Here is a 22,772-nt window from a genome sequence, read left to right on the forward strand (position 1 = left end):
ATCGTTTCCGTCGTATGCCGCAGGGGCCTGGCTGTCAGTGACTGCCGGGTCCGTACCATTGATCAAGGGGGGGGGTGTCGCAGCTCCTGCACCCGCCCAATCAGCCCGCCATACATGTATGGCGCTGGTCCTTAAGTCACGTCCACCAGTGCTGTACATATACACCGAGAGTCCTCTATGGGTTAATGTTATCAAAATGAAAGCATGACTAAGTTTTTAACAAAAAAAAAATACTAGACAATTATAGAAGTACATGTCCCAGTAACTTATCTGTTTCTGTTGTTATGTCTTCCACAGGATGGTAATACTGCCCTGCATGAGGCAGCCTGGCATGGATTCAGTCAATCTGTCAAGCTACTTGTTAAAGCTGGAGCTAATGTTCTTGCCAAAAGCAAGGTGAGAATGATGTTAAACATCAAACATTCTTAACTGGATTACTTACTGTTGTGTGTCATGTCAATTCTTCATAGCCTTTGCCTTATGGTATTTGTGTTTATGGATTAAGATGACACATTGTATGTGTTTACTATGATGACGTCCTTCTGGCAAAACTGGTAATATTTGAAGACATGACTTTAGTGTTATCCTATTAGTTGTATCCATATTATCCATACTCTCAACTCTGCTGCCCGAATTATCCACCTCTCCCCATGTTACTTCTCTGTCTCTTCTCTCTGCCAATCCCTTCACTGGCTCCCCATTGCCTAGAGAATCAAGTGTAAAAATCTAACTATAACATACAAGGCCATCCACAACCTGTCCCTTCCATACATCTGTGGCATGATCTCCCAGTACTTTCCCACACATAATCTCCAATCCTCACAAGACCTCCTTCTCTGCTCTTCCCACAATCGCTTCCAAGATTTCTTCAATGCATCACCTATAGTCTGGAACTGTCTACCCCAAAATATCAGGCTCTCACCTATTATGGAAACCTTCAAAAGACATAATAATAAATAATAATAATTAGGATGATGATAAAATTAAAAGTGCAAGTATACAAGATCTGTATGCATGGAGGGTAGTCCCTCAGAATAATTTCTTTGTGTGGGCCCAAGGAAATCCCAGTATGACACTGAAATCATTATGGTCAATAGCCATATGTGTTTACCATAAAGGTTGAATCCCTGCTTCAAAAAGAAACCTTTTTTGAAAAGCGTTTAACATGGAAACTTACTTAACAGTGCTTACTATGGAAAATATTGGCTTTTATTTTATTTGCTTTATTTACTTGTTTTCTCCATAAGGCAGGTAACACACCTCTCCATCTGGCCTGCCAAAATGGTCATTCCCAGAGCTGTCGTTTCTTATTGCTTGCAGGATCCCGGGCTGACTTAAAAAACCATGTGAGTTATTGTTTTCACAGTAATATATAATGCATTCTGTGAAGTAGAATATTCTCATTGTGACCCCTACATGATACAAGCTTAGTCAGCACATAGAACACTTATTTAAGCCACATTCTTATCAGTAAGATAATAATTAAGCTATAATGAGTGTTTATAAGATCAGAGATCTTTAACTGTCATCTCCCTGCCTGATGGAGCAGAAAGAAAATTCAGAAACAGCTACTAGATAAACTCAAAGCTGTGCAGGGAAAATGGCTCAATATTTTTAATAATGACCAACTTTAAAAATATTTTTATCTTAAAATGAGTACAATGCAATAATAAAAAAAAATGCCACTAAATGGTGTACATAGCCTTTAATATTTCACTTTTACATTAAATGTATACTATATTTACCATGGGAGCCTATGAATGTATAACCGTAGTGCACATTGTTGTTCAGGACAAACCATTTTTGTGATCGGTGAAGGATCCAGCAGTCAGACCCCCACCAATCAGACACTGATTCCCTAACCAGTGAATAAGACTGCATGTACACGACCATAAGTATTTAGCAGTCCACAAACCATGGATCTGCAATACGGTTTGGACCCATGGACTTTAATGTGTCCATGGTCCGCATGTTGGTGACAAGTGTTGGACATCTCCTATCTTTGGAATCTGAGCGGCTGCACCTCAAAAGATAGGGTGTGTCTTGTGGGACACGTATATGATGTCTGTCTATCCTCTCAAGGAAAGTATAGCTGGGGAGATGCTCTAGCACAGTATAGACAGGGTCATGCATCTGTTTTGTAGCCTGATTCTGTATTGTAATGAGCACTGCATATTTGGGAGTCAGCCCCTGAACAAGTTGTGATTTTCAGGCTGGAGACACCTGTTTACATGTCGCTGCACGTTACAATCACCTGTCTGTCATCAGGATACTACTCAGCGCATTTTGTTCTGTTAACGAAAAAAACCAGGTCAGTAAATCTTATCAATAAATCATAACTTCACAAAACTGTCTTGTTATCAAATTATAATTATGCTTCTGGCATGCTGTTAAAAAAGAAACACATACTATACATCAGCAGCAGAGAAGCTTATTTTCATTTCAAGTACAAAGTACCATTTGTACGGAACAATGCATGCTTGAAACTGTTTCCATTTTTATAATGCCTGATGACTTCTGGTCAGTGTCCAGGCCAAGAGAACTTTAAAGGGGTTGTGCACCTCTTGGGGGTTGGAAAATCCCTGATCTTGGGCAGATCTGTGAAGAGAAGCATACTTACTTTGTTCCCGGAGGTGGCTTCCCGCTCCTTCTCTCCACAGCCTAAGGGTGCTCCACGACACTACCAAATGTAAACTTCCATTTTGACATCACTGTAGCCCATCGCTGGCCTGCTCTCCTTGCTTCATGTCAAATGGTCATATGACTCAAGGGGAGTAGTTCACCACTGCGGCCAGCAATTGGCTGCAGCAGCTTCAAAGTGTTTACATCCTGGGAGTGCAGAGGAGCAATTGAGGCCAGCTGATTGAAAAATCTGGTAAGTATGCTTCTCTTCACATGTCTGCCCAAGAGTAAGGTTTGCCAAAACCACCCCTAAAAGGGCTTGTCCAGCTTGCTCAGGATAATGATCCTTTAAGCAGCATGGTTGACTGAAGACCCATGGAACCAGTAGCTGCCCAGTTGTCGATCAGGCTTTTAATATGTGAAGAACTTATTATGATCTCATTGGTTTCATTTGCGAATTATGCAGGCAGGGGATACCCCACTCCATGTTGCTGCTGCTCTCAATCATAGAAAGGTTATTAAAGTGCTCCTAGAAGCTGGAGCTGACGCTTCCCTTCTTAATAATGTAAGTGTAAGTGTATCTCACTGTTTGTACATACACTACCCAAGCATTGTGGTAAGTTTGGTTATTTTGTGTTGTTTGTTATCAATTATTATTTAGACAATAGAGGTTGCCTGTTAGGTCTTTATGACATAGTTAATGGGTCTGTAACACTAATTTATCCAAAGCAATAGATGGAAACCTGTAAGATTATTCTGGGTGTCTGCAGCTTTAAAAAGAATGTGTCCTCAGAAAATGACCTATTGTTTAAATTACGTTTTTGTGTTAAACAAATTTTTAAGATGTTCCATGCTGCTATTTATATAATCCTGCAATTTTCACAGTGGTCACTAGGCCTAAAATATGTTAAGACTTCCTGTCTTTTAAGAGTAGTTACATAGGCTATAGACACAATGGACAGGAGCTCACCCCATTGACTTCTATGGGAGAGTTTTCAAGACATGCTATGTTACCTGTGTAGACTTCAAGAGGGAGCTCATTAGCTGTGATATCACCTGCTGTGAATGATGGATTCTGTGTTAACTATGCAGAGGTGTTACATGTCATTGTAATTCTGCCTGTAGTGATAATGATAATAGCTACTCAAAAGTTACCTGTATGGTACAGAAAGTAATGACCTATTTTTAGGCCAGTGACCAGTGTGAAAATTGCAGGATTATATACATAAAAAAAAGTATATATTGTATTTTTCGCCCTACAAGACATTTCTCCCCCCCCCCCCCCCCCCCAAGGTCTGAATAGGGATCATTCACATTTGGAGTCTGATCTGAGGTCTGAGTGGGTGGTCTTATTCACATTGAGGCTCTGAGGTCTGATTTTGGGTCTTATAAACATTGGTGGTCTGATCTGATTTTTGATTTGGTTCTTATTAACATTGGGGGTCTGATTGGGGTCTGATCGGGGTCTGATCAGAGGTCTAATGAAATTTTTATTTTTATTTTACACGTCTAAAACCTAGGTGCGTCTTATGGGCAGATGCGTCTTAAAGGTTGAAAAATATGGTACATAGTAACATGGAAAATGTAAAAAAAAACTCACCAAAAATCCATAAAAATAATATATATATATATATATATATATATATATATGTTTAACATAAAAACATGATTTAAACAATTGATCATTTTCTAATGACACATTCTCTTTAAAATGAGATCTCCATGCTCCTGTTAAGATCAGCAGTGTTACTGTACGTACAGTAAAGTGCTACAAGACTTTGACTATTTATTTGTAACTTATAAGAAGATATTCTCTTGTCTTAAAAAAAAGAAAAGGCATAGATGTTGCCATCTGCTTCATGGACTGTGCCTTGTTTTAAAGTTCATTGATTCCAGTGGAAATGACCAGCAATACCAGATAAAATCCATAGAACAGAGTGGCGCTATTCTGGTACAACCCCTGTCTTGGACAACCCCTTTAAGAACTAACTTATCTCAGATTTTTTCCAGACATTTGTCGGTATTCCTATTGCAAAAGATTACATTCATCCTCTACCCAGGATGAAAATAAGAGTATTGTTTTAGCTTTTTACTAGCGTTCTAGTACTCATATCCAGGCCTGAAGCATAACATGACTACAGTTGCCATGCGCTCAAGACAGAGTTTCTGGGTATTTCTTTTAGAGGAGATGCTGTTATATATGGGAAATGGCAGGAAACATGGTGAAATGGCAGGAAACATTTTGTAGACCTACAAAACCACATTGCCGAAACCATGTAATATCCTCAACCTACATCTGCTTTGACCTATATTATACTATATTTGTGTATTGTTTTTTTTCCATATTTTTGCTCTCTTTGGAAATACTGTATTTTAAAAATAATAATAAAATAATACAAAAAATGCTTGGTTCTTCAATGTACATTTTTATGATCAATTACCGTATTTTTTGGACTAGAAAATGCATAATGGAAGCAGTCATTAGCATTTGGACTATAAGGCTTCTATAAGGCATTAGCGTTTTCAATTCCGCTATTGAGATCCGTCATAGGATCTCACTAGTGGAAGAAAACGCTTCAGTTTTGTCCCCATTCATAGTCAATGGAGACAAAACTGAACTGAACGAAACGGAATGCACCAAAATGCATTCCGTTCCATTTGGTTGCGCCCCCATCGCGGACAGAATAACGCTGCAAGCAGTGTTTTTCTGTCCGCAATGTGGTGCGTAGCAAGACGGATAGACACAATAGAAAACGTGACTTTCAATGGTGTTCAAGACGGATCTGTCATAGCTATAGAAGACATAATACAACCAGATCCGTTCATGATGGATGTATGCGGTTGCATTATTGTAACGGAAGCGTTTTTGCAGATCCATTACAGATCCACAAAAAAACGCTAATGTAAAATTAGCCCAAGACACATTTTTCACCCACTTTTTTGGGGGAAAAAGTGTTTTATAGTCCAAAAATATGGTAAATGTAAAAGAAATACATTCTGTATAATTTGGATCTACAGTATAAAGTGTGTGAAATCATCAAATCCCTGACAAAGCTATACAAACTTGGTGGTAATGGTTGACTGTTACATTATGCCTGTTCTAGATGCAGATGACTGCACTGAAGATTGAAAGCTGTGAATCATAGTTGCTGGATATGTGCCTCTTGTAGTTATTTGAAGAGGGAAAAAAATGTTATTTTTACAGCAATTTATTAATTTATTATAAAGACTTACACAATGTTCTACTAAATGACTTATAATTTCTCTTGTTTTTAGGCAGGCCAAATTGCTTTGGACACGGCACGTCACCACAATAATTCAGATGTGGCTCTTTTGCTCACTAAAGCCCCACAGGTACGGATTTCAAATAGTTTGGAATGTCAAGTGCTGGACTAGTTCCCGAAGCGATCTACCAACTGCATCTACTTTCTATCTCTGGTGACACATTTCCTAGTGATAAAACATGACACAGTACAAATGGAAAAATAAGATGACATACTAATTTCCATATTATGTTATCTATTACATTATTCATCTCTCATATTCTAAAACAAATCATGTATAAAGGGGTTGTCTAGGCTACAGATAATGATGGCCTGTCCTCAGGATATGTATTCAATATATCAAATTGGTGGGCTTCTGACACCCGGCACCCCCACCGATGAGCTGTTTCTGCCAGCCACTGGTGCTGGAAACTGTAGTGTATGGAGCTGAGCTGCAGTATGCTAGAACCAGAATCTACACAGTGTATGGAGCCTTCTGCTTCCATTCTGTACACTTTATAGTTTCTGGGACCACGGCTTCTTGATACAGCATACGGGTGTCGATATTAATAGCCTATCCTGAGGATACATCATCATTTTCTGTGGCCTATTCAACCCCTTTGGGCAAAGTATCTATACAGTAATATTTTATGCACTATAGGTGTTGTACCTTAAAGGGGCTTTCCAGGATTTTTACACTGATAGCCTCAGGATAGGCCATTACTTACAGGTTTTGTGAGTGCATCTGAAACAAAAGAACCGTTATCTTGTCAAGCCTATGGGATTCTCTTAAACGGGCTGGCCACTTTCTTCCTCTTGATAACCAATGTGTATGTAAGTTAAACATATGGCACTTTGTTGATGTTCTGATCTATCAGCCATATGGAGGTCATAGGTTGCCAATGTTTCTGTATGGATCAGTGTATTTTTCTTGTACATCTCAAGCAGTACATCTCATACAACAGGTTACGCTTACTACTAGTCCACAAAAGTACAGTATTCCAATATATAATACTTGCTGCTTGTGTGTATCATATATAGGTGTATACTGGTGACCCGAGAGTGCCTTATCCATAAAGGGTGCATTATTACCTTCTACCATACCTTATTACCTTCCAAAGGGCACAAAGTCGGGCACAAGCAAGGTTTTTATTGTGTTGGGAAAGAAAGGGGACATTACTTTCTAAACCAAAATATTTATGTTTCGAGGGCGCAAAAGGGGCATTATTATTTTGTAAGGGACACAAATTTAAAAAAGCACTATTACCGCATGGGCTAAAAAGCGACAATATTTGTGAGGGTTCACACATGCCTCAAATTTACAGTGTAAATTGGGCTGCACTGTGGATTTGAAATCTGCAGTCTATCAATTTATGTGGAGATCTCTACTGCTGATTTCATGCTTTGCCGTGCAGAGGATGAAATATATCACTGTTGATTTTGCCATGAATTTGCTGCTAGATCCATTTGAACTACTTGCATTTTTGTCAATGATCTGCAGCAAAATTTGTATCGGTATTTTCCACTTTATTACATATTTCCTGCGAACGTACTGTCACTTGGAGGTTGCAGGGGTAGCACTTTTACTGTGTGGTGCACTATTACCATCTGGGTCACAAACAACTAATGTCTAGGGCACGATATGGGGCACTATCTACCGTATTTTTTTGGCCCTATAAGACTCACCTGCCCATAAGATGAAAATAAGAAAATAAATGTTTTCATTAGAACTCAGAGCCTCAATTAGACCTCCAATGGTAATAAGACCCCAGCTCAGACCCCTAATGTTAAATAGATACCCAGTCAGACCTCAGACCAGACCCCCAATGTTAGTAAGATCCCAATCAGACCTCACATTAAGGCCCCAATGTTTATAAGATCGCCAATGTGAAAAAGACCCCCATTCAGACCTCAGATCAGACCCTAATGTGAATGACCCCCAATCAGACCTCAGATGAGAGCCCCAATGCAAATAAGACGCCCTCCATTCAGACCTCAGATCAGACCGCCAATCAAACCTCAGATCAGAGCCCCAATGTGAATGAACCCCATTCAGACCTCAGTTCAGACCCCCATGTTCAGAGCATGCAAAAAAATATATATCAATTTGCCTCTCCCGCTCCGGACGCCACCGTTGTTTTAAGGGGCAGTGTATGTCTAGCATTATTTTTGGGGAGAGAGTAACTATAGTTAGTAGTAGTGATATCACTGGCAATATTGATCTTTGTATAGTGCATTTTGTTCAGTAACAGTATGGAGGTAATATTTAATCACTGTATGGTATGGCTTTATTATCTGATACCTATATATGTATGTAAATAAATTTGGGAGGGGGGGTATGCTTGTGCCCCTAATCTTTTAAGACTCTAGCACCACTGCTGGAAGCCACAGGGGGCCCCATTTTTAATTATGCCCAGTGCCGCACTTTCTGTCTGCACATGGAGGTCCTGTCCGTAGATTGGCAAGTAATGGAGGAGCATGTGACCAGATATGTTACTCTTTCTCCTCCATTCAGATACACTGCTCCTGCCATCTGTACTTGGGAGTTTGGTGTTGGTGAGTTTGCTTGAATGTAGGAGACAGCCATCCTATGGACAGGACCTTTATAGCACAGAGGATTTGCCCAGCAAGGGGAAATGGCTTATGAAGTATAGAAAATGGTGTAGAATATCAACAAGGGCTATATTAGTAAGTGCTGTATAGTCATTTTACATACACATTGGTTAATAGTACCCAAAACGTTGCCAACCCCTTAAACACATGGTTACATAAGTTACAGGCCTAGCATAGCATGTGTAGATAATGACAATGGTTAGGTGTAAAGCAAATTGACACTGTTGGTCCAATGCAGTTATTTTTTAGCCAACAACCATTGCGTGGTATTCAAAAAAGGGCATCATGGGGCTGGTTCTATTTCACATTGTACCAAGAAACCACACTGGAAGACTACTCTCAAATGCTCAAAACACCATGGTCTATCCATGGAAGCAAGCACAGAGCCATAGCTGAAAGATCATTCTCCAAGCAAACCCATTGGTTATTGTCACAAATGGAAAAAAAATGATATGGTGTCATACAATGATCTATTGCTGCAATGAGATTCTTAGTATACTTGATCAAAATGTGTAAACCCACTTGCCAACATTACAGTGACTTTTTCATGTGGGTCCTTACACTATGGGGTGTGACGCCAAACGGTCAGTGCTGCTGAAACACAACATTTGTGTGTGTCCAGCAGCCCATCAGTATGTCTGCTGACAAGCTAAGACCCTTTGGCTCTGCTCCTCACCATCCCACATCCACCATGCAGCACTGCAGGATTTGAACATATTACAAAAGCTCACCATTCCATGTCGTCTCAGACAAAAGACTGAGAACAAGCAGGTCATTCCCTTATGCAGTCTCCTAGTTAGTAAAAAAAAATAAAAATAATAAACACTTGAGCCAAGTGGTTGGATTGTTGGAACAAAAAAAGATAAAAACGAGGGGGAACATAATTGAAATATGCTGCAAATGTAGGAAAGAACGGCATGGACTGCACATCTACATGGATCTACTGCTGTAAGCAAGATGAACATGAGGTTCTTAGTGTACTTTTTATTTAAAATGTTGATGCCCACTTGCCAGCTTGAAAGTGCTAGCACTTTCCCATCCACACAGTGCTTTTAATTAGCATGAGACTGTAATAAGGGTAAACACCTACTTAGGGCTCATTCACATGTTTGACTGATATTTCTGTAACAGATGTTTTTAGAACTGATTGAAGTCTATGGGGTGTTCACATGGATATTTTTTTAACAGCCAGTGAATAGTGCTCGTCGAAATATAGCACGTCTTATTTTTGGACATGTTGGTGGCCAGAAATCAGTGGACCTGTTTTTAATGTCTGTTTAGACAGGAGTGCACCGTCTGACAGCTGCAAACTAACCACAAGGTAAAGTTGTAAGACTGAAGAATAGATCATCTCAGCCAACAGACAGAATAACCACAACGCGATCAAGGGCCACAGCGATCATCCTTTCCAGCTTCCAATTTCAGTTGTTATAGATGTAGAGAGGATACCATTGACTGACATATCTTGGAACAAATATAAAGTGCTGAGTTCTTAACTAGCAAACAGATGGTAGTGCCAATGTGTGCTAAATTACATTGTAGAAACACCCATTGGTCTCTAAATGGCCATAATTTAGAACAAGACAAGGATAATGTTGGCATTTTCATACAGAAACATCACAAATGCTGTCTTTATTTCCATAGGTTTTACGGTTTAGCCGCGGCAGAAGCTTAAGGAAAAAGAGAGAGAAGCTGAAAGAGGAAAGACGAACTCAATCAGTTCCTAGGGAAGATATTGCAGACAGTAAGGTATGTGATTACTGTAATATTTCTTGGCGCTTTATTGGTCACAGCCTGTGCTATATAGACACATGTACTTACCATAATAAATGTAATAATATGCTGCCTGTCTAGACCAAGAGTGTGATTGTTTAAAATGAGAGAGTTGGCAGGATTGTACACTGTCATATTATTGAATCAGGAGTTCATTTCCATTACAGAAATACGTTTTGTGAGTGTATTGAGTTTATTGTCTCATCTCATAAATGCTAATGAACAAGTCAACCTTTGGATTTTATTACATGACATTTTTGGCTTATTGTATTTTTAATGCCATAACTGTCCTTTCAGGCCAGTATATCAGCTGCTGATGACACCCACAGTAGTGAGCAAGCTGCTATTAAACAGGGAGATGGTAAAGATGAACAGCGAGCTTCTACTTCAGGAAATAAACAAAGGAAAGGAAAAAGACCAAAACCTAAAGAAAAGGTACCAGACACTTGTGTCACTGGTTTCCAGTGGGTATTACATATACCCCAGACACTTTTCCTCAAAATCATTAAGCCTTCTGTTGGATATTGATTAAAAAAAACTGTTAACTAATGCAAACTGCATGTCTTCGATCGCTTTGACTAGGTCAATGTTTGGTCACTGATTGTGAGCCAGTAGTGGAGGCTACATAGATACAAGGTATAGAGGAAAGATTTGAACCTGTTCTGTATTTTTGACCAGCACTTGGTTTTGGCTCACAATCCCTGATGGAAATCAATGATCAAACACTAATTTTGTGAAAATGGCCTTAGGCTGCCCATACATATTAAATTGTTTACCTGATAGCTATGTCTCCCAACCCCTCCATACCTACATGGCCTAACGTCTCCAGAGCAGGAAGAGGAGAGAAAGCCACTGCCAGACTCTTCTCCTTGAGAACAAAAGGATTGGGCAGTTGAATTTGAACATCTGCCATCAGAGGAGAGTATGGAAGCACCCTTACACATTAGATGGTTGACCAGTCCCGCTAGTTATTGGGATCTTGTGGGTACCACTAAAGAAGTGATATAACATTTTAATAACTGCTGTAGTTCAAATTATAGCATTATGAACTATGATATAACAGCCACAAGATCCTATAGTAGCCAGCGAGACCTTGCAGGTTTCCGTTTATTTCACTGAGGTTTATGGCAGATTCCAATCCACGTATGCAGGAAGCCTTAGAACAAGAGAAACTGCAGCTGAACATTGCTAGACAACTCATTGGGGGTCATTTAGCAAACTGGTGTAAAGTAGAACTGGTTTAGTTGTCCAAAGCAACCAATCAGATTACACCTTTCATTATGGACAGCTCCTTTGGAAAATTTAAGGAGGAATCTGATTGGTTGCTGTGGGCAACTAAGCCAGTTCTTCTTTACACCAGTTTGATAAATGACCCCCATTATGTCTACCTTATCTCACAAATAGATGTTCTGTTTTAACATTCACAAAAAATTAGCTTTTTATTGACCCATAATGTGTTTACATCTCTTAGACAAGTGATAAAGTATAAAATCATGTATTTCATATATACTTAGATCTCAGCTCTGTCAGATCCAACATCACCTGCAGATCAACAGCCCTTTTCTGGTTGCCACCAAACCAGCCAAAGAAGAAAGAGCCAAACACAGAGTTCCGTCACCACCATTCCCTCCTCATGAGGCCAGGGCTTACCAGCTCTACACTCTATACAGGGGGAAAGATGGCAAGGTTATGCAGGTAACACGTTAATGTCCTTTGTATTGCAAATGGAAATGCATTCGATACAGTTGTGCTGTAAATTTAATAGGACTGCTGAAAATGTGCATTAATTTTTATTCTATTGATCTAAAACTATAGGTATGGATTTTATGGTTTAGAGATAAATTGCTGTCATTTAGATATTTAAAGTACGCCTGCCCATTTCAATTTATCTCCAGGCTCCCATAAATGGATGTCGTTGTGAGCCACTCCTAAATAAACTTGAGAATCAGTTAGAGGCCACAAAAGAAGAAATAAAGGCAGAGATTGTGACTGTACAAGACCAGATGAATGCAAAACTTGGACAGATGGACACTAAAACCCAGCACCAGGTGTGATTAACAACAATCTCACTGTGTAGAAAGCAAAATCCTGTAATATTCTGGCGTCACATTCTTGGTTACTGAACGTTTTGCAGTTGCGGGTCCTGGACAAGCTAACGATAGAGCGGATGTCTGCAGAGAGAGCAGAATGTGTGTGTCGCCTTCAGCAGCAAGAAGATGTGCAGAAGAAGGAAGCCGAAAAACGTCAGGTGCATACAATACTTAGATAATGGCTAATTCAAATAAAAGCTGAATCAAAACCACACTAATGTGCCAATAAACGTTCAATAGCTGTGGGCTTAAAGACCTGCGCTTCCTGGGCTGGGCATGCACAGCCAGCTCCTTCATGGATGTGTTCTAAATGGGGATGGGGGATTTACAGCCCCTTTACACTGCACTAATGAGCAATAGTCGGGAAGTAACGCATCCTTCCTGACAATTGCTCATTAGTGCAGTGCTTATCATTGGAAGTGAAGCCTGCAGCAATCCCCTCCACAGTATGGGGACGAGCACTCGTCCTCCTACATATTTATTCTTCCTAGGCAGCAGTGTGCTGTTTAGACAGCATGATCTGCTGCCCAGAAAAGATGACTGAGGTGTCTGCACCAAAGATCATTTACCCCAATGAATGAGTGTTTTGGATGTTCATTAGATGATTTTCGACACGGGCAATGCCTTGTCTGAATGCCCCTTTAAATGGGTTCTGCCATCAGATGCTTTGCAATAAAACCATCTCACCTGAGACATGTGTGCATAAAAGTTGAACATCAGTGCATGGTCCTGGTTCCATCTTCCTAAGTGCCCGTAAATTGAAAATTGATGTGTTATAGAATTCACTTCTGCTGTAGTCTGATTCTACTGGGGTCTGCAGCCTGCCAGCAGGCCCCTATTTTCGAGTTATTTTGCTGTAGGCACCTAAGGTTGTATTGACATCACCATTTTGTTTTCTGTTCTTCTGATCCATCAGAAGAACAGAAAAATATAAAAAATGGAAATTATTTTGAACATCCATTATATTCAGCTTGCATTCGTTTTTGTCAGTTTTGTTATTTTAAACAGATCGAAAGTCCACGTCGCAGGACCTTTTCTCCTGTCTAAAATAACAGAGTTCTGACAGAATGAACACAAACTGACGCAAACCTCAAAATAAGACAGATCAGTAATTTTTTGTGCAGACAGATGCTAACTGAGCGTGATTGATGCTCAAAAAGATCAGTTTTTTTATGTATTTCTGGCGGATAAGAAGAATGGAAAACAAAACGGTCATGTGAATGCACCCCAAGGCTGAATACTACACCAGTTTTGTTTATTTTTTACCTGTAGCTTATGGGGGACACCCAAGTGGATTTGTTTACTCAGAGAACCCTGCTGGTGTTTATAATGACACTTTCCAAATTTGTATGGGTTTGCAGGCCACTGATGTTAATTATACAAGACATTCGGCTACTGTTGTTTAAGGGGGGAAGCACTCTGTTGAGTTTGTTTATAGGGGGGCACTCAACATGCATTGTTTATGGAGGGAAAACAGTAGTTTATAGGGAAGTGCAATTTCTCTACTACAGAGACTATAGCGATTTAAGTCGGGCCCTCAAGTTAATAACCCTTCACAAAATTCTCTTTGTGGGTCGGGTAATCAAATACCCGACCCACTATGTGCAAAGAATGGATACATGTGCAGTATTGAGCATCCCTATCCTTCTTCAATCGGGATGCCTGGAAAATGCAATCACCGCGGAACACCTCTTTATGTGTCTCCCAGAGAAAACCCTGGGGGAACACCGTAGACGCATTTTCCGCAAAGTAAAGAGATGCAGCCCACATCTGAGGGTTGGTTAGAAGGGACTCATTCAGTCGCCAATGTGTGTGTCTCAAATGGGCAGCAGAAAAGGCCAAATCGAGAAAAATAGGAGCATGATCGGACCACGTAATTGGACCAATAGAGGCGTTAGACAAGGCTCAGAGGGCTAAAATAGTCGATCCGCTTATGGGTGAGTTAAGGAGGAAAATAAAAGGTATATTGGTGCGAGTAAGGGTTGTCCACTGTTCAAAAATCAGAGGCCGTGTGTGCGAATTAGCCAGCGAAAACTTAGAGAGGTGCTTTACCTGTTGAGATTGGGCCAACTGGGATGAAGAGAGTCTGTCAGAGTTCTCCGTAAAATAAACATTAACGTCACCCCCTATCAACTGAACCGCACCCCGCAGAGAGGAAAAAGTAGAGAGGAGGGACGAGCAAGCTGACCAGACTTGGGAGCATAGACCGTGCAGAGCTGCAACTTAACACCATAAAATGTACTTTGCAAGATGAGATACCGACCCTGAGGGTCCGTGTCTACTTTGTCTACCTGTAGCAGGCAAGATCGAGAGATCAAGATAGCAACCCCAGCCAATTTAATACTCTCAACCGCTGAATAGGTTCTAGGAAACCAGTGCTTTGCAAAGCTGAAGGAACCCGAAGCTGTCAAATAAGTCTCCTGCAAAAGAACAATATCAGCTTTATATTTATACATCTACTTCAGTGCGAGGCGTCTCTTAAGATTAGAATTACGGCTCTTGACATTCAAAGGCATAATCTTAGTCATAAGGAAAGAAAGCAAGAAGCAGCATATTACTAGACCCTAAATCATAAAAAAGGGCCCCCGAGAGGACGTTGCCAAGCTGCTCTCCCCGACAGCCCAATGAATGGTTCGCAGGAAGAAAGGTTTATACTGGAACAATAGATGCAGAGAGGAAGAGACTACATAAAAATAGACCACAGGTACAACAACAGAAAACAAACCAAATACTTATGAAAAAAAAAATCTAACTAACATTAAAGGCCAAGTTAGACTATAGCCTTTATGTCTATGGAGCCCAAGTGCAAAGGTAGAAAAAAGGAAGCAAAAATACAGCCAGCTCAACAAACCAAAAGGGGCTTCAAGAGGGAGAAATGGCAAAAGCCAGATGACCCACAATGAATACCAAACGCTCCTCAAGCTCCATTTAAAAAATAGGCACTAGGAATAAGAAATGAACACCCCCCTTAAAACATTAAAACAGAATCAGGGAAGAGAGCAAAAAAAAAAAAACATGAAGACAGAAGGAAGCAGCAAAATCAGTATCTGCTGGAGATGGTTTCAGGCGCCACCTGCAAGGTCCAACGGTTGTCCAGGTCGACAGGATTGTAGGTAGGGAAACTGTGGATTCCCAATCAGGCAGCAGTGGGGAAGTAATGACCAATTAGGCACAGAAGTCGGAGAGGTCAGGGATCCTCATGGTGGCCACAGTTCCATTCCTGCATGCGGAAAGTCTGAAAGGGAAGCCCTACTAATAGGGAATCGAATGTTTATATCACAAATCCAGGAGAGGTTTCAAAGCCCGCCTTTTCTGGAGGGTGAGCCAGGACAGATCTTGGAATAATGACACCCGAGTACCTTGGAAATCCAAACTGCACAGGGAATGCCATAATTTCCTCCTTCTGGCCAAAGTCATTAACAAAAGCAAATAATTCCCTCAGGACCCTTTCCAGAGATTCGGAAAAGGGTTGAGTGGCAGGACGGTTCAGTATAGTGTTAAAGATACTAAGGAGTATTGTGCGGACATCCTCCTTTTCCAGAGACTCAAGAACTCCACAGACTCTGATATTATGGCGTCGGCCCCTGTTATCTAGGTCCTCCACATGGGTTTGCAAGTCACGGAGCGAAAGAGCATGGGAATATGATTGTGCCTGAAGATTGCAGATTGCCCTACGCAATGAGTTGTGGTCTTCTTCTAGCTGGTTAACATGTACCTCAACAGATTGGACCTCCTGATGGACTGTAGCTATTTCTTCCCTTAAGGCGTCCTTAACTTCAGAGATGAGAGCCCGTAGGTAGCTGTTGGATGTGAGACCACCAGTCAGAAGGGGGCTCAGCAGGAGGACCAGAACCATTCCGAGAAGGAGGTGGACCAGCATCTTGGAGGAGATTGAATGCGCAGGAGATGAGGGAGTCCGAGTAGGCTGTGGCCCGCGGTCTGCCAAACCCTCTGGACCATCCAGGGATCAGAGCCTGGAGAAAAGGCAAGCTGGAGGAAGGGGGCTGCAAAAAGAGGAGAATGCAGTGCCCGCTGTATCAATATGGCCTGAGGTGAAGAGGCCAGCAGTGCATACGTTTCAGCCCTTAACACAGGTTGGGTCATAAGAGCAGGGCTGCCCGTGCCCGAGTGTGCTGCAGGTGAATGGGCGTGCACACATGGCCTGGTGGTGACATCGTCAACTGGTCTTTTTGGAAAGTCCTGCACAGGAGATGTTGAGACCACAGGAAGCAATGGGGCCCCCGCTACCATAGGTTCAGGGCTTCGTTCAGGAAGCAGCAATTGAAGGGGAGCAGCCACAGAGTCCGGAGAGGGAAGAGCACCAGTGTAATCTAGAGTAGCGCAGGCGGGCACTATCTTAGACTACAGGCCGGCTCGGTACAGGTATCCATCCAAGGTGGTCGAGGCAGGGGTCCCCTTAGGTCTGGTGCCAGGTTCTTCACTAGAGATGAGCGAATTTTTCAAAAATTCGGTTTGCCAAATCTTTGGGGGAAAATTATTATCTTCGATCCAAATAAATTTGCAGCAAATTGCGTAAAAAAACCCTGCTATTTTCTGGCTGCAGAGAGCCTTTCTAGTGGTGTAGAACACTGTGCCTTGCAGTAACACACATAGGGAGTCTGCTTTGGTAGTGAAATAATACTGTGAGTCCGTATGACATGCAGATGACAGGTGTCACACTTAGAATCACTGCATAATTCACTTATTTGGGCAGTCACGGGGCCAAAACTGACCAAATAACTCAGGTATCAACTCAGTCTTACAGGTTCATGTTGGCGTCAAGAAGAAGCACAGTCCTTTTACACCCTCGTCAGCGGATTCCACATAGATGTCTACAGAACCTGTTCTATTAAACGATTATACAAGTAGAGCCCCCCTAACAGAGTGGAGAGGGTGTCAGCAGTAAGTTTTTTGTTGACGTCACTGTGTTGCCTTTCCTCTGATCCGTCAGAACAATAACCCACAAAAAACGGATCCTGTCTGTGGAGCATACGCCTTCACTTGGTCAGCATTTGCTCAATAAATCCATCAGTATTGCTAATGCCCCCAAAAAACTGGAGTGGATACAGAGATGACACAGTAATAGAATATTTGCATGTCTTGCATGTTTTGTACCCACTCCTGATTTTGGCTACCAAATCTTAAGCCAATTCTGATGGGACCATACAGGCCTTACAGCTGCTACACAGACAGGATCCGTTGTGCGTCTCATTTATCCTTTCTTCTGACAGATCAGAAGAAAGGTAAAAAAAATTATGATGTCAGCCAGGCTGAAAGCCAAAATAGTGGACCAGTCATGAAATGGGGAGGGTGGGAACAGCATGAGAGGTCCACAGAGTGAACCTATGACATAGTGGTGAGGTGGAAGCAGCATGAGGAAACCAGAGTGGCCCAATGACAGAGTGTGGAGGTGGCGGCAACAGCAGCAGCATCAGGAGGATACCACAGAGTGGCAAAGTGGCATAGTGTGGAGATGGCAGCAGCAGAATACCACAGAGTGGCAAGGTGACATAGTGTGGAGATGGCGGCAGAAGCATCAGGAGACCACAGAGTGGCAAGGTGACGACCACTAGATAACACCGGGAGCTGAGGCCTCTCGCTGCGACCCCTGCTGCCACGCCCCCTTACTCTGCTGCGACATCTGCCTGCGCCAGAAACATTTAGGCCTCTGCCACTATTCTGTGCATGGCCTGGCACTTCTCTGCCTGACATACTTGTAGCTGAACTAAACAAATTAAACGGAAATTAAAACACCCCTAAAAGCCACTAATATATTTTTCTTTTTGTACTGAAATACACCACTATACACTTTCAACAGAAATAACTGCAGAAGTGAATTAAGAATATATTTTTCTTGTTGTACTGAAGTAGGCCACTATACGCTTTCACCAGAATTAACTGCAGAAATGCACCGAGAACATATTTTTTTTGTACTTAAATACGACCCTATACGCTTTGACTAGAAATAACTGCAGAAGTGAAATACGTTAATATTTTTCTTGTTGTACTGATATAAGATACTAAGGGTACTTTCACACTAGCGTTAATGTTTTCTGATATTGAGTTCCGTCATAGGGGCTCAATACCGGAAAAACACGCTTCTGTTTTGTCCCCATTCATTCTCAATGGGGACAAAATTGAACAGAATGGAATGCTCCAAAATGCATTCCGTTCCGTCTGACTGGAGAGCAAACCGCAACATGTTGTATTTTGCTTTCCATCCTGGAAAAAATGGACCCCCAATGCAAGTCAATGGGGATGGATCAGTTTTCTGTGCCACAATAGAAAATTGATCCATCCTCCATTGACTTTCAATGGATTTAATGACGGAATTGTTTTGGCAATGTTAAAGTTCATAACGGATGCAGATGGTTGTATTGAACATCAGTAATGAACAACTTCAAATTTGGTGTGGGGGCACCGCACACATCTATAAATGAAGTAAGGGAGACTGGTTAGGGTTCACTAGAATACGCATGATTTACCTTATTTTCTTAATATTCTTTATACGTCCTCCTTGCGGCTATGGGTGGTTCAGCTTGTGGAGTGGTTAGGGTTATAGGTAGAACACTTCAGCAGCGGAGAACCCCTGAAGCCCTCCGAACAAGTGTTCTACCTATAACCCTAACCACTCCACAAGCGGAGCCACCCATAGCCGCAAGGAGGACGTATAAAGAATATTAAGAAAATAAGGTAAATCATTCGGATTCTAGTTTACCCTAACCAGTCTCCCCTTACTTCATTTATAGATGTGCGCGGTGCCCCCACACCAAATTTGAAGTTGTTTGTTACTCACTGTTCAGCGCAGGTACGGAGCTGCTCGGGACACTGCTGCACTGCTGTTACATAGTAGCGCTGATGGATCGTGGCATTGCCACATAATAACTATTATCAGTAATGGAAGTGTTTTTGCTGGACCCTGCCGGATCCAGCAAAAACACTAGTGTGAAAGTACCCTAAGATATAAGCCACTAAAGGCTTTTCAACATAACACTTGCAGCCCAATAACAAATAGCTGGAATGACAGAGTTGTCTAATGGCTATTTGGATCTCCAAATAATCTTTCCCTGCACTTGTAAATCACTTTCCTATCAATGTCCCTAGCGCCTTCTGACATCTCTCCCTGCACTAAGATGCTGTGAAATGATTCCTCCCTATCATTTCCCTGCACAATCAGGTTTTTCCAATTGCTGTCCCTAGCACCTTCACATGTCTGTCCCTGCACTCTAAACGCTGGAAAATGTCTGACTCTAAGATGGCCGCCGTTTTTATAGGGCTGTGACATCACAGGGCTGGCTGGCTGCTGATTGGCTGCATGCAGGCATGTCAATCTGGCTGATCCCACCTTCCCAGAGTTCTTTGCCCCATGTCCTCACATGTGTAGCCGCCATATTAGGGAAAAAATGTGATTCATTACCACGAAGCGCAAGGAAATTAGCATTTGTTGCGAATTGAATTTTTTCTGAAAATCTAAACGAATTCCACTTCGTCAGCTTCGATTCGCTCATCTCTAGTCTTCACCACCCATTTTTCCCCCATAGATGCTTGGGATATTAACCGCCTCCGGACCGCCTAACGCAGATGTGCGGTCCGGAGGCGGCAGCGCTGCGCACAACGACGCATATACGCGTCATCTCGCGAGACGCGAGATGACGCGCTATGCGGCCCGCGCATGCGCAGTTCGCGCCGGCATTTCGAAGAGGACCATTTCGTCATCAGCTTGCCAGCCAATGATCGCGGCTGGCAAGCTGATGATTTTCAAAAAAGCCAATCACAGAGCCATATATCAGATCATATTTGTAAATATGATCTGTTATATGGCTGCCTGCTCCTCTGCTGGTTCTTTTCGTCGGTTGGATCCAGCAGAGGAGCAGGCTTCACAGTGAGTAAACCAAACACTACACTTTAGCCCCAGATCACCCCCCTGAACCCCAATTAACCCTTTGATCACCCCTTTGTCAATCACTAGTGAAAGGAAAAAAGTGATCAGTGTAAACTGTCACTTTTTTTTCCCACTGGTATTGACCGTTAGGTTTTAGGTATAGTTTAGGCCCCTTGGTTAGGTAGTTAGCGATCAGTTAGCGCCCAGCCCACCGCACCGCAGTCCGTTATTCGCTGATTAGCGTATCGCTAATCAGCATTTGTACTTTTATAGTATCTGGAAGTGATCAAAACTGATCACGGTCAGATCTATAATAGTACTAGTGTCACTTTAGTTCGCCCTCCACCCAAAACGCAGTGTTTGCCCGATCAGGCCTGATCGGTCGCCCACACGTGCGTTCGCCCACGCCCGCCCGCCCCACCGCAGTGACAAAAAAAAATTTTTTTTTGATCACTGCACAATCACTTTACACGCACTGCGGCGATAAAAATATCAGTTTTGATATTTTTTATCAACCGCAGCGGCCTCCGGTACTTCGCTAGCCTCCCCTTTGTAAGACAGGCTTGCTTTTTTTTTCTTGGGTAGTCTCAGGGAATACCCCTAAATTTAGTTGCCCAAAATGTCAAACAGGGGGTATTCTTCTGAAGAGGCCTACAGGCTTCTGACCCAGTCGGATGAGGAGTGGGAACCCTCATCTGATGAATCCAGCGGGTCAGAATACGAACCTGTAGAAAGCAGTGGCTCTCTGACCCAAAGTTCGGACGAGGAGGCGGAGGTCCCTGATACCACCAGGTGTACCCGGCCCCGTGTCGCTAGACCACAGGTTGCGCAGGATCCGCTTCAAGAGCAGCAGAGTGGGGCTGGTGCTGTCGGATTACGTGGTGAGGCATACACCAGCAGCCCATCCCTCCCTGGACCTAGTACCAGCACTGCCGTACAACCTGGTGAAGTAGCGAGCACCAGAAGGGCAGTTGAAGCTGGTACGGTGGCACGTGCAGTAGTGACCCCGTCGCAGCCACCGCAAAGACGTGCCCGTAGAGCCCCTAGAATCCCAGAGGTGCTGGCAAACCCTGATTGGCAGTCCCCAACTTCAGCCGCACCCGTAGTTTTCCCTTTCACTGCCCAGTCTGGAGTTCGGGTTGAGACAGCTCAGATCGGTTCGGCCCTGGGATTTTTTGAGCTGTTCTTGACTGCGGAGCTCTTAGACATAGTTGTGGCCAAAACAAACAGGTATGCCACACAATTTATCACCGCTAACCCGGGAAGCTTTTATGCCCAGCCTTTCCGGTGGAAACCAGTCCAAGTTTCCGAAATTAAAACTTTTCTGGGCCTCCTCCTCAACATGGGCCTGACAAAAAAGCATGAATTGCGGTCATATTGGTCCACGAACCCGATTCATCACATGCCCATGTTCTCTGCTGCTATGTCCAGGGCACGTTTTGAGGCCATCCTGCGTTTCCTGCACTTTAGTGACAACACCGCCTCCCGTCCCAGGGGCCACCCTGCTTTTGACCGGCTCCACAAAATTCGGCCCCTCATAGACCATTTCAACCAGAAATTTGCAGATTTGTATACCCCAGAGCAAAACATCTGCGTAGACGAGTCCCTAATACATTTTACCGGGCGCCTTGGCTTCAAACAATACATCCCAAGCAAGCGCGCCCGGTATGGGGTCAAATTGTATAAGCTCTGTGAAAGGGCCACAGGCTATACCCACAAATTTCGGATCTATGAGGGAAAAGATCAGACCCTGGAGCCGGTCGGTTGCCCTGACTACCTGGGGAGCAGTGGGAAGACAGTTTGGGACTTGGTGTCACCCTTATTCGGCAAGGGGTACCATCTTTATGTGGACAATTTTTACACAAGTGTGGCCCTCTTTAGGCATTTGTTTCTAGAACGGATTGGCGCCTGTGGTACCGCGCGAACTAGTCGCGCGGACTTCCCCCAACGGCTCGTTACCACCCGTCTTGCAAGGGGGCAGAGGGCCGCACTGTGTAACGAAGAACTGCTCGTGGTGAAATGGAGAGACAAGCGTGACGTTTACATGCTCTCCTCCATTCACGCAGACACGACAATACAAATTGAGCGAGCAACCCGTGTCATTGAAAAGCCCCTCTCAGTCCACGACTATAACCTTCACATGGGAGGGGTGGACTTCAATGACCAGATGTTGTCTCCGTATTTAGTTTCCCGCAGAACCAGACACTGGTATAAGAAGGTGTCTGTATATTTAATTCAATTGGCTCTGTACAATAGTTTTGTTCTCTACAGTAAGGCTGGGAGAACTGGATCCTTCCTCAAATTTCAGGAAGAGATCATCGAGAACCTCCTGTACCCAGGAGGTTCCATGGCCCCATCCACCAGTGTAGTTAGCCGTCTACACGAGCGACATTTCCCCAATGTCGTTCCTGGTACCTCAACCCAACCGTCACCCCGAAAAAGATGTCGTGGAGTGGAATAAGGCGTGACACCCGCTATTTCTGTCCTGACTGTCCTGACCACCCTGCCCTATGCTTTGGAGAGTGTGTC

General features: G+C 42.8%; 1 protein-coding gene across 1 annotated transcript in view; it reads left to right on the forward strand.

Moving 5' to 3' along the window:
• ANKRD6 (ankyrin repeat domain 6) overlaps positions 1-22,772 on the forward strand; it is a 166,407-nt gene that overhangs the window by 128,574 nt on the left and 15,061 nt on the right. The window contains 11 exon segments of the mRNA XM_044291382.1: positions 298-396; positions 1,248-1,346; positions 2,213-2,311; positions 3,089-3,187; positions 5,899-5,976; positions 10,143-10,247; positions 10,569-10,706; positions 11,786-11,856; positions 11,858-11,966; positions 12,167-12,319; positions 12,406-12,519. Of these exon segments, the coding sequence (XP_044147317.1) occupies positions 298-396; positions 1,248-1,346; positions 2,213-2,311; positions 3,089-3,187; positions 5,899-5,976; positions 10,143-10,247; positions 10,569-10,706; positions 11,786-11,856; positions 11,858-11,966; positions 12,167-12,319; positions 12,406-12,519 (1,164 nt within the window).

Source organism: Bufo gargarizans, chromosome 4 (genome assembly GCF_014858855.1).
Source record: "Bufo gargarizans isolate SCDJY-AF-19 chromosome 4, ASM1485885v1, whole genome shotgun sequence".
In the NCBI taxonomy this organism is placed as follows: Eukaryota; Metazoa; Chordata; class Amphibia; order Anura; family Bufonidae; genus Bufo; species Bufo gargarizans.